Here is a 12,856-nt window from a genome sequence, read left to right as displayed (position 1 = left end):
GACAGTGTTTTCAGAAGGTGTCTTAACACTTTAGCATGGTTGTTCGTATTCTGGCTACTCCTCATCCAGATATCAGGATTATTTGGGAAGCTAATGATGTTTGTATTTACAATTCTAAGTCTGCCTTTCATTAGCTACTGGACAGATCTACAACGCTGCAAGGGAACCCAATTTGGATCAGGGTTTAGAAGGTAAAAGCTCTTGAGAAAGTTCAGACGATGGGTTGGCATATTATTCACGACTGTCTTCCTACAAAGCTTCTACGCTACAAACAACATATTTCTAATACTTCTATCTGTGGCTGCTGCAACCAGGAGGAGGAAAGTGTTTTCCATTGACTGCAGGATTGTCACTTCGCTAGAATCATATGGAAAAATATAGGACTAGTAAATGCTCTCGGGTATTGGAACATAAATGTTGTGGAACGGTGTTGACAAATGGTTTCTTCTAATGATTCGTTCCTTTTTCTTGAGGGTATTTGGTGGATCTAGAGGTCTAGAAACATCATTGCTTATAGGGAGAATTATGCAGGTGACAATTGGCTCATGAGGCAAATTCATCTTTTTAAGGAGGATCTTTGCAATGCTTGGGTCCAGCAAGCTGTCAACATTAGAAAATAGCAAACTATCTCATGGTGCGGAACTGATGTGGGATTAGTGGAATTGGATGTTGATGGCAATTCACAAGGTAACTCGGGGAAGATTGGTCTTGGAGGCGTCATTAGGGATAATGAAGGGAAATGGCTTGTGGGTTTTTCGAGCATTGGAGGATGTGACACCAACTTGCTTCCAGAGCTTCTGGATATTAAACATGGCTGTTTAGTTCTAGCTTGGAACCAAGGCTATAGGAAGATCATTTGCAATTTGGACTCTATAGATGCCTCAAGACTAATTCATGATGGGAATTCCATTTTTCAAAAACTTGGGGTTGTTATCGTGGATACCAAAAAGCTTCTTTCAAGAGAATGTGAGGCTCATCTTCTTCGTATATTAAGAGAAGCCAACTCGTGTGCTGACTTCATGGCAAAGCATGGTGCTCGAAATCTCGCTGAGATTTGTATACGGGAGAATCCACCTCCAGGTTTAAGTGCTCTTCTTCTTGCAGATTCGATGGGCACTAGATATCATAAAGGAGATTAGTTTTTGCTTCTTTTATTTCCAGTGTACCAAAAGAAATTATAAAACATTATCTTTCATTCAAATTAAATATTATCATGAAAAAAATTATACTTGTAACTAAAAAACTAAAATCTTACATTATATTTATAATAAAATAAATAAATTACAGCACTAACTAATTATAAAAATATATAAAAAATAATTTTAACATTTACATGGCTAAAAATTACTTTTATATAAAAGAAAAAATGTATTGCTTATTTTTCCTTCATTTCAGAAATAGTGAAAAACTTGTAAAAGAAAACTATGGAGAAGCATTGAATTGTTTTTTCTCCAAATTCATTAGAAGGTTGAAAAAATAGTTTTCTATCTTGTTTTTTGGACGGAGAAAATTGTTTTTTTTTTTTTCATGTTCTTTATATTTTCAGCTTAAAGGAAGCCGGCAAGCCGAAAATATGCTTCTCGGTTTGTTTACTATACCAACATGGAAGATTTTTGTCGAAAACTTGTTCCTGGTATATTAGGGTCCTGTAAACCAGATGGCACTCACATTGGAAGGAATGCAAGATTTTCTCATGATCATTTCCACAAACCATATATAATGAAATCATGCCTTGATAACCTTTCCTCGTTTCAAATAATCACCGTCCCTGTTCTTCAAATCATGAAGTTGAAATGTTAAAGTTACAACAGTTCACATTTCACAAACCTGATATGCAGTCATGATTAATTAAGATCCGAGATTTGACCATATGATGGAACAGATTGGCCCTGTTTTCAATGCCATGATTAACAGTCACCCTAATTTTTATAGCTTAGAGTTTATTTTTAACTAGTTTTCAGTATAATAATCTCTTAATACTTGATTAGGGATTGAAGCTCTAAAGAAACAGAGAGCAAGACAGTTTAAGGAGCAGCAAGAAGTTTAGTAAACTCTGAAGATGCAATGTCAGATCTCCAAGGTGTGGGTGGCCATTAATTTTTATCCGAACCATGAGATAAAAAAAAATGGCAATCAAAAAAGGACATCTGAATGGACAATTAAAACGTGCTTTACTTGTTTCATTGGAAAATAATAATAAAAAGTATAGTTTGTTTATTTTTACATTTCAACCGTGTTTTTTTAATTATTTTATTTATTTATTTTAAATTAATATATTTTTAATATTTTTAAATTATTTTAATATAATATTATTAGAAAGAATTAAATAATTTTTTAAAAATAAAAAAATAACATTAACATATATTATAATATAAAAAATTATTTAAAAAACAACCCTACTACTCAGCGATGTAACAAGAATCAAAGAAAGGTTTTGCTTTTGCTGAGATTCGACAAATATGTTCATGTAGGAGACGGCGGCTAAAGATGGAAAGGTGTTGATGGATTCTATTATTACACTTGAAATAATATTAATAATTAGGTTAGATCTTCGTTAAAAAGTAGAAGTTGGATCCTTTGTTGAAATTAGAGGTTAGATCTTCGGTAGGCTGTGGACTTTCACTTCCCCATGCGCCGGAAGCTCTGCCACAACATGAGCTGTCGCTGACTTTCCTAGTCTATACAGTCAATGTAATGTATGAGAAAAATTACATATACGATAAGCACCCCTTTTTTTCTTCGATATCCACACACCCATTTTTACCAAAGGAAGAAAAATGTCAACGGGAAGAACAGAAAATCATCATCGTAAGTGTTTGATAAAATATATTTTTCATTGTTTTTGAGGTGGCAATACACGACTCTTTCGCTTGGTAAATTGAAAAATTCATTCAATACGTACAGGTTAACTCGGTACTACAAGCTACACATTTCTCGAGTATACAAATTCACAGTTTTGAGTATTCTATGCCAAGTTCTGCCCGTATTCATTCATCGTTACTTGGAGCAAGGCACATCACTCATGCCCATGCTAGGCCCCGCCGAACGTATGCATAATCGTTGACATATAAAGATTTGGCAGAGAGCTGACACCATGACTGGTTTCACTCAAATCACACACCATGTTTTGCAATGTTATCACTTGTTCAGTGAACTAACTATTAAGCCTTGTAACTAGACTCTCCCGGCCAGAAAATCACGAATGACAAGCTGACAACATCATGTTAAGATTACAAGAACAAGTAGATCAAGAACTACATAATTTTCAGTAATCAGATGAACCACCGTGCATGTTACATATATAAATATACATTACTTTCCTTTTTGCTGTGTACAGCTAATTAGTAGGAGGCGAAAAACCACTTCCTGTCATCTTCGGATATAAAGATAAATGAAATAAAAGAAATACAAGACCACAACTGGTTCCAAAAAATGCCAAAGGTGAAGCCAAAACTAACTATTCATTCCATGTTTATTACCTTCAATGCACCTCCACCCAAAAGAAAAAGAAGAGTCGGGAGTGATGTTAGCATTTTAGAGTGAGTGGTCAAGTGAGATCAGTTCTACACACGTGTTGTCAGGCTGGTGGTAGTTGGTAAACGATTAAGTTGTAATATATGTGTTCTCACGCTACAATCCTTAACCTGTTCATAAATATACAATATTTCATAAGCAGACTTGGAGGAAAATGATTCGCTAATCCTGGTGTAGCCAGAAGATAGAACCATTACCTGCACGGTTGCTAAGGTGGACAAGAAATCTTTACATTGTTCAAGCATGTGTCTTTCCTTAGCAGTCACATTAACAAGTTCAGCCACCAATGAATTCGTGTCTTCCACCTGTGAATGACAAGTTGTTTTAGATGTGCGAGTAAATGCATCTCTATAAAGTCCGGGAAGCGGCAACCAAATGATTTTAAGCAAATTTAATTGCAATAGTGCATTTTTTCCATGGCCCCTTCCCTTGATTTATCAGCGCCAGAATAAATAAACTCTCAATAAGATCTATGGCATTTTGGAATTAGATAAACAAGAAGACAGAGTACTGGCACTATTGGGTTCAGGAATGACAGTCGATGTCATAGGAGATCAAGATTGAATGACTGAGCTAATGTCTGTTTCACAGACTTGAAAGGTCAAGACTGATTTTCTTTTTAGGGAGAATGGGATTTCAGGTATTAAGAGTATGTGCAATAATATGGTTGCTTTTTAAAATATTTTTTTATTTTTTAAAAATAAATTTTGATATTAACATATTAAAATGATTTAAAAACATCAAAAACATATTAATTTAAAACAAAATAAAAAATATTTTTTAAATTTTTTTTAAAAAAACTTCCAAAATGCAATCAATGCCAAACACTACCTAAAGAATAAAGAAACCATTAGTAGTGGCCGACTGCATTAACCAGCACTTAAAAGACAGGACCTGTCCACCCAGTCAAACCGTGAGCCGGACTGGGAATAATCCACCAAACTCCCTCAAACCAGAGTCAAAACTGGGTGACCAAGCTAGTTAGCAAAACCTGACTCTTCATCAACATAGCAGTAAGAACACCATGTTATATTTATTGTTCTTACATTTAAAAACTAGTAGACAAAGCTAAATAACTCATTGTTTGTCTTCAAGGCACTATGTTATATTTTAGAAGAATATATGGCACGAGTAAGACATTAATAGTTAATGGACCCCTTTCTCGAGCTCATGATATTATATATAACTATAATTACAAAGAATGAGCTACCTTTGATGATAGCGAGCATATAGAGGATGCCATTGCTTGCATTACATCAACTGCTGAACCAACAGCATCCTTCAGATTTTGTACATCGGCCTGTAACATAGGAAAGTAAAGTTTGTTAACCTGGTATTGTGCTTGTAAAATGCTGCCTTTTATCTTAGATGTTTAATGAACATACCACTGTTTTTCCAACAACAGGAAGGCGAAGAGTACTGGCCTTCAGAGCTTCGGTTGCTCCTTGCAGAGAACTCGAGTGACCTCTATCAAGATGTGACCATTCTTCTAAATGGGCAATCTGCATTCACCAAGTACAGTAAACTTCAGCAATAAAGATGAGAAAAGCAGAATGATTACAAACTAAATGTGTTTCTGGCAGTGCCAAAACAGGGAAAAATAACAGTCAACTAAGTCAACACAATCAACATGACCAATCCTTAGAAGGAGCTGGTAAGTAATAATTCATCAATCGGTGAACCTTAAAATAGAAGGTGGATGACCAACTCATATTAAAACGTTACTCCTGAATAAATTCACAATAAACTAAAGAAAATCTAGATAAAGCTCTACAGGCATCTATACCACAGCAAACACCAAGGCCTTTAAATGCTTTACCAGCGCATGGGACAATTTCAGAATCCCCTCTAAATAAATTTTAGAAACAATTTAATAGTCTTCATTGTTTTCAGGTCAGGTTCCAAATAGAAGTTTACATAAAAAGAAAATGATATATTAGAAGGTGTTTGGGGCACAAATAGCAGTTAAGAGCAGGGAAACAGCAGATCCAAAATCTGCATGCTGCAAACAAGTCACAGTATCAGGGAAATTGACCAGTCTGAGTCCACCAGGTATAAATACAAAACCATATGCATCTTTAAGGCTAAATTGATCTCCCAGGTTTAACTTTTCTACTAATTCTCAAGCTGTGAATCTTCAAGTAAAGAGATATGACATGCAGGAAAAGAGATGAAATGACAGCAAAATTAGGACATACATAAGATATAAAGGCAAAATGATGGTGACAAAAATTAGATTTTAAAATTCTCACTATTCCCTGAAAGCCCCCAGAAAAACAAGACAGGTGTCGCATACTTGGTCATAGCATCCCAAATCTCCATAGAATGATGTGGTTGATTTCTAAACATTTCCAAGTTACTTCCAGTTTACATCACTTTATAAACTAAAGTTCCATCATGCATTGCCGTTCAAAACATCAAGATTTAAGCTTAGCATAAATATAAAGAGGGTAAGAGATAATCCAGTTCTGAAAGAAGATAATTTATCAGAAATATTAAGAGGTTCAATACCATAACAAAAGTTATGTGAATATCTTAATCTTACTTGTCCCTTGAGGATAGAAGTCAGCTTCAGCTTTTGCCTCAGCAATAGTAACTTGACTCTTCTGAGAGTGACAGAATGCCGCAGTTCTGAGATTGTTACCCATGCATTCCACAAATTTTTCTGGTACAATGAAAAACATTGAGTATAAAAATCACAGCAATATGTCTGCTACATTAATCCCGAAATCTTGGCAACAACATGACTCTTTTCAATAAAAATTTTTCAGGCTAGTGTATAGGGCCTAGAAGCCAGTACAAACAGAAATTTCTGCAGGCAGTACTGCAAGAACAAGCTCCTGAATTAAAGCAATGCCACACATGGTCAATGCGTACAAAAAGTCATCGATGAAACACAAACCTAGATACAAAGTAAAAGGGGAGGGAGAGAGTACTGGATGACCTTTAGGTGCATAGAAGTTCATTTATGCTGAATGCTGGTGATCCTATTCAGTTCCTGTTCTCTAAAATGTATTTCAGAAACACACGGGAGAAAAAACCTAGCCAAATTTTTCTTAGGCAGAATATTGTTTCTTCATGACATCTCTTTAGGAAAGCTTTTGGAACACATAAACCAACCTCTTCCTGTTGTTAATAATGGAGCTTTTTTGTGGAAACAACATTCCAGAAACTGTTTCCAAGAACAGCTAGGCAAACAAGATTTCCAGAATGAAAAAAAGGGTTAATGTTAAGGAGGGGAAAAACACAGGTTTTAGAAACAGGAGCTAAACTTGCCCTAACCCTTTAGACTTTACCAGCTTGAACCAAACATGCCTGTCAGGCAAGTACGGCTGGTAAACAAAAAAAAACAAGGCTAGACTCCCACTTTAGGATGCAACTTTTCCTTCCATGTGCTTTTGGAAGAGAAGGCACCATGTGAAGGAGAAACAACCCCAAATAAGTAAAAAGATTTAGATGATAAGTTCGCCTCTTTTCATATTGGACAGCCATTAAAAACTCTGACATACCCTACACCACAAACTCTGAAACTACCCAGAATGGAAGTGTTTGCACCAATTATCAATCCTGTCCCATCTTCTAAACCTCAAAGGACAGGAGAACAGAAGATATTCAGATACTGAAGCCTCCAAGGACCTCTATAACAGCATCAAGAAACAATTCTCAAAAGGGATTTAAAGCTTCCGCCCAACAGTCAAGTCAAAGCATCTCTCATAACATCCAAATACCACAAGCAGAGAAAATGAAAAATACTACAATCTCCCCTAATATTTTCCGCAAGAACACAATAAAAATGGAAAATATTCATCCACTTCCCTTTTTTGAGTCTACCATCCATCTCCACAAACTGCCCTTTCCCATGCTAGTATCACCAGAAGCACAGAACTAAAAGTGCTTTATTCAAAGCAGCAACTTCCTTATCCTATTTAAAATAAGTATTTTCACATTTACTAAAATGAAATCACTTGTCTTGTATGCCTCAAACTGTCTTTTCCCATGTTCACAAGACCAAAATCACAGAACTAAAAGTGCTTTATTCAAAGTAGAAACTTCCTTATCCTATCTAAAACATTTATATTCACATTTACTAAAATGATATTTGAACTTCCTTCGTACACCTCCTCCATTTTCCACTTTTAGCACTCTTCCAGCAGAAATATCCCTTGAACATTTTAAAATTTCTTACGCATCCGTGCTCTGATTGTGAAAATTGAATTATATTAAAAGGGAAGATTTGTATAGTCAACAGCCCTTCTAGACAAATACAACTTCTACCCTGCTAGTTCCCACTCGGTCTGCCCAATGTTGCTTTCCATTCTAGCATGGACTCAGATGAACAATCCAAAACAATAAATGGGTCCATATTGTAGTTGTATTGATTATGTGTATCAATGGTAAATGTTTCTTTAAGGTACTTGTGGCATACCTAAGCCCCAGAATTCCACATGGGTCTTGTATAAAGGATGCAGATCGCCTGGGAACAGTGAGCGTATGGAGTATTGGCCATTCCTCTATCTAAAGAAAGCACTATACTGTGTAGAATATTGTCCTAGGCACAAAGATAGACTATGTCAGCTTGGCTCTCGTGAATTTAAGATAGCATAAATCCTCAATTGCATAATGAAGTCCGTCCTTATCAATAGTGTAGCACTCCTTTTAAAAAATAGGAGGCCAAAGCCATCCAGAAAGCAAACTCTATCGCAAGTACTTAATCAAGTTTCCAAACTCCTTAATGTCATCCTTTTCCAGCACCATTGCAAATAGGCTTAAGTCAAGGTCCTTCATTCCCTAACCTATCCTCTCAACGAAATACACACAGAAATGCACTTGCTTAGATTCATGGGTTGTCCTCCATTGTTTGGACTTTGGAAGCGGATTTATTAAATGCTTCCTTGGTTTTTCCACTCTTAAAGACTATTCGTTGATGCTTAAAGTCCTAAACAGTTTACATCATGCGAGAGCAAATGTTTCCCGTGAATATAAAGAAGCTAGCACCCGGTGAAAGAAATTCATCAAGCATTCACTTTCAGATTTCAAATGGAAATTATTTTCAAGGTCACAAGCCCAAATGAAGACATCAACTATTACCAACAAAAAGCACACATCAACTATCACCAATGAAAAACACATTCACCAGATATAAACTACGTTAAGAAAAAAAAAAAAACTGGAGTGAATAAATTGAAAACAGTGTACATACTGGATGATGTCAGTTTACCATACCTCTGCATTCAGTCTTTGCACCATGAAGGTAGCATCTTCCCTTGCATTTACAAACCGCCATTGCAAATAACGGTTATACAAAAGCCTCAACATGTGTGCATCAACAATTCTATCCTCCCCCATCTTCCCTCTCCTTAAATCAACAGAGAAACTAAGAATTGAGGGTGAACTGCTACTCATTGATCTCACCCTTGAAGGACTGGACATCCCTCTAGATGGAGATGAAGCTGCAGTTGTCCAAAGTTTACTAGGAGATGCAGGCCGTGTAGCTCCCCTTATAGGTGAAGCCGCCATCATTCTTGGAGATGACAAAGGACCATCACTACTAAATCTTTTTGATTGAATAGCCTTTGGTGAAACACCCATTCTAGAACCAGGACTAGTAGACAAGGGTGAACATGGATCCTGCAACCTCCTCAACCTGCTATTGGTTTCCTGCCAAAACCTTGCCGAAACAGTAATGCCACGAGGAGCAGTTTTTCGTTTACCAATTTCTGGCACTCCTGAAGTGCTACCAGAGGAAACACTATCACTATCAGAAGCAGTAAGATCACCAGTAAAAGATGACTCATTTACAGAAATAGTATCTGTGTTTTGCCTAGCATTGCCTAAATCCAAGCTCAACCTCCTACCCTCGTCAACAACAGACTGCTGCAATGACTTGACCCCAAAAAACCCAGATCCAATAACCCTCCTATCTCCGCTGCCACCATCAACAACACTACAATCCAAACTCCTGGACAATAGTGGATTCCGCTCTTTCAAATTCCCTTCTCTACTTCTCCCTGGCCACCTATGCTGATCCATAGGCCTTGAATTCTCACCCTGATCTCTCACTGGAGTAGCTCTCCTCCTCTCAGGAGTGGCTTTTCTAACCACATTGTTTTGTGGTGGTGTCACTGACTTAGCTTTACTAATTGGAAGCGAAAAGGCCTCGCCTTGAAAAGAAACTGATAAGCTCCTTGTTGAAGTAATCAACATCTTTGTAGCAGCTGATATTTCAGTTGCAGTGCGCTGAGGGTTTGGTGTCGTTGGCCTTGAAGAAGTAACAGGCCTCCTTCTATCAACAGATTGGGATCTTTTAGACCCGGAAGGAAGAGAACATCTAGTTGTCGTTAATGGTGTGTGTAAGGGTCCAGAATTTGTAGACCTTGAAAGTAATGGTGAAGCAAATCTCCTTGGAAAAGAAGAACTCGAAGATGAAGAACTTGAAGTGGTGGTGGTGGTGGTAGTTGTAGAAGTGGAAGTGGAAGGAGAGGGAGAGAGGTACCTAGAAGGTACTTGTTTGCCTCTGGGTTTTCTTGTTGCAATGTGGGCACTACCATTGTTTTGTTGGTGGTCTTTCTCTGAAGGTAAAAGTGGGGGTCTCGTTAGATTAGGGGTTTTGTCAGTTGACCTAGCCGCTGCTGCTGCTGCTTGAGGAATGGCAGCCACCATTCTGTGTGTGATAAATCTGGTTTATGAGTGTCTCACATTGGCTCTTGAAAAAAGTTCCGGTTTTTCTTTGCTCATGGCTTCTCAAAGACACAACATTGTAGGTTTCATGCCTAAATCCTGCAAAAAAGGTGGTGAAAGTTAGGATCTTGAGCAAGAAATAGGAAACCCAAGACGGGTTACTGAGGGATCAGTCTGTATTTTTAGCTTTTACTACTATTTTGGGTTTTGAGAGAGAGAGATCAGAAAGAGTTGGTGAAAGAGGTGAGATTTGACATTTGAGAGAGGAGAGACACACAGGTGTGCTTATGTGAGTGTGTGTTTTGGGTGTGGGTTTTGGTGAATCTTTGAAGAGAAGTTATGATATTTTAATTGTGTTTGTGCCATTTTTAAGTTCTGATAAAACTTTAAATTATAGTTAAGAGTATGGTTTTCGTTTCGGTTTTCTAGTCTACCCTACACAACCTTAATTTTTGTATAAAATTCTGGTACTTGTTTGGGAGAGTTCGTGTTTTTTTATGTTTTTTTCTCGGTGGTGTCTGTGTCTCCAAAACACATGAAGAAACCCGTTAACTTAATTTCTCTGGCTGGTTTAGGTACGTGCAGAGCCCATCTTTCATGATTTAGGGGAAAAACTTGATGATTTGTTAATTTATTTTATAGAAACTAATTAAAGATCGTGACACTTGATGAATCAAGCATTAGTATAAAATCATGCTTGTACCTTGCTAAGTGCACAGGTCATCATACTCCATTCCATGTTATTATTATATTAAAATACTCACATGTTTTCAGAGAGATTTATTTACATGATGAGTTTACAAGTTTTTTTTAATATTACATGTTAGTTATTTTAAAAAATATTTTTAATTAAAAATATATTAAATAAAATAATATTTTTTATTTTTAAATTATTGTATCTCAAATTTTTTTAAAAAAATTTGAGATACAATAATTTAAAAATAAAAAATATTATTTTATTTAATATATTTTTAATTAAAAATATATTAAATAAAATAATATTTTTTATTTTTAAATTATTGTATCTCAAATTTTTTTAAAAAAATTTGAGATACAATAATTTAAAAATAAAAAATATTATTTTATTTAATATATTTTTAATTAAAAATATATTAAATAAAATAATATTTTTTATTTTTAAATTATTGTATCTCAAATTTTTTTAAAAAAATTTGAATACAAAATCTAACACTAAAGTAATTTCTAACACAAAAATTAACACTCATTTAAGTTTTTTTCTTTTTAAGTGATTATAGGAAAAACATGTTGACTAGTGTTTTAAGGTGTTTGTAGTTGTGATTGAAAATGAGTTTTGAAAAGAAAAGAAAATAAATATATTAATATTAAAAATAAATATTTCTAAAAGAAATTAAAAATATTTTTAAAACAACCATTTTTTTTAATTTCTAGCATGCGCTGTTACTGTAACAATTGAAAGTTGATACAGGCAATCCAAACCAAAAAAGAAAGTCGTCACTGAAAGTAGTTGAACTATCAATTCCTCTCCTTTAACTATTTTTTTTAATTAATTCCAGGTGGTATTACAAGTTTTTAAGCATTTACTCACAATTATAGCTCCCTCGAAGGGGGAGGAGAGGACAAAACAGGGCTGCTGGGGTCATCTACTTTGATTCGTATCATCACATTACTTGATTTATGGATCCTTTTCATCATGTCTGAGAACCAAATTTCTGGCCCCAAGGGGTCAAATGAATGAAACCAGTGCCCAGCAAAAAAAAAGAAATTAATAGAGCAATGACACCATCGTGTACCATCAATTGAACATGATTAAACAGTGTTCTTGGCGAGGAATGACCATAATTAAACAGTAGAGGTACGAATCTAGCTGCTTCAAAAAAATAAAAAGCTAGTGGGATTGTTTGTTTTTGAATTCTAAAACTGTTCTTAAATAAATAAATATTCTTCAAAAATAATTATGATTAAAACTGTTCTTAAATAAATATTCTTCAAAAATAATTATGGACAGAGTTCCAAATGGGCTCCTAGGCAGCAGCATCTCTAGCCATCCAAAAGAAAAGAATTGTTTTTTTCTAAAACCAAATGTGCGTACAAATAATTGCAAAATTGGCAGAGCATCTCGCGTGCGTACATGAACTTGGCATTTTGCAAGTCACTCGTTCGGAAGTCACTTCTTTGCTGTTGGATTAGCCAAGAAGCATAGGGTAGTAAGCCTGAGCTCACACTGGGTCATTTTCAAACACAGTCGTTCAACAGTACTCATAATGACTACACAACCGTACACCCACAACTTCAAAACATTACCAGCATATAGCTTTTGAAACATTCGTTTTACTGCTCCGTTTTACACCCACAATTTTATTTTTCCATGATGATTTTCATACAATGATGTCAAAAATATCTTTAAAAATTACTATATATCGAATGAATTGATCTTCTCCCAATTTAAATAATAAAACCAACGAGGATAATATTAAAATGTATATTTTAGTCATGTTTTTATATATTGATATTAAATTTGATTTAAAAGCAAATCAGTTATTCATATACGAAGGTTAGAGTATTTATAAAAAAAAATTACTCTCACAATTTTAATGAAGACTTGAATTCCGATAACAGAAAAGGGATTTCATCCCAAATGCTAGATGAAATGAAGAATTTTTTG

The 12,856-nt window shown here is 35.3% G+C and overlaps 1 protein-coding gene across 1 annotated transcript; it reads right to left on the bottom strand.

The window, feature by feature from the left end:
* Positions 1-3,196: 3,196 nt before the first annotated feature.
* On the bottom strand, positions 3,197-10,609 carry LOC105108976 (QWRF motif-containing protein 2). Its single transcript, XM_011003518.1, has 6 exons — positions 8,758-10,609; positions 6,080-6,199; positions 4,920-5,036; positions 4,745-4,834; positions 3,732-3,839; positions 3,197-3,644 (listed from the first exon to the last, which is right to left on the bottom strand). The coding sequence occupies exons 1-6, from the start codon at positions 10,192-10,194 to the stop codon at positions 3,564-3,566; spliced, it is 1,953 nt and encodes a 650-aa protein (XP_011001820.1). The 5' UTR covers positions 10,195-10,609; the 3' UTR covers positions 3,197-3,563.
* Positions 10,610-12,856: the final 2,247 nt, after the last annotated feature.

Source organism: Populus euphratica, unplaced genomic scaffold, assembly GCF_000495115.2.
Source record: "Populus euphratica unplaced genomic scaffold, PopEup_1.0 scaffold3.1, whole genome shotgun sequence".
Classification (NCBI taxonomy): Eukaryota; Viridiplantae; Streptophyta; class Magnoliopsida; order Malpighiales; family Salicaceae; genus Populus; species Populus euphratica.
Note: the sequence above shows the minus strand (reverse complement) of the source record. Positions and strands in the feature narration are given on the sequence as shown.

Bases quoted from the DNA above. Each gene is read 5' to 3' on its own strand.
- LOC105108976 (XM_011003518.1), bottom strand. From the start codon at position 10,194: ATGGTGGCTGCCATTCCTCAAGCAGCAGCAGCAGCGGCTAGGTCAACT. The intron at 6,200-8,757 runs GTATGGTAAACT...TCATTGTACCAG, and splicing joins TGCAAAGACTGAATGCAGAG to AAAAATTTGTGGAATGCATG. The intron at 4,835-4,919 runs GTATGTTCATTA...CCTATGTTACAG, and splicing joins CTGTTGTTGGAAAAACAGTG to GCCGATGTACAAAATCTGAA.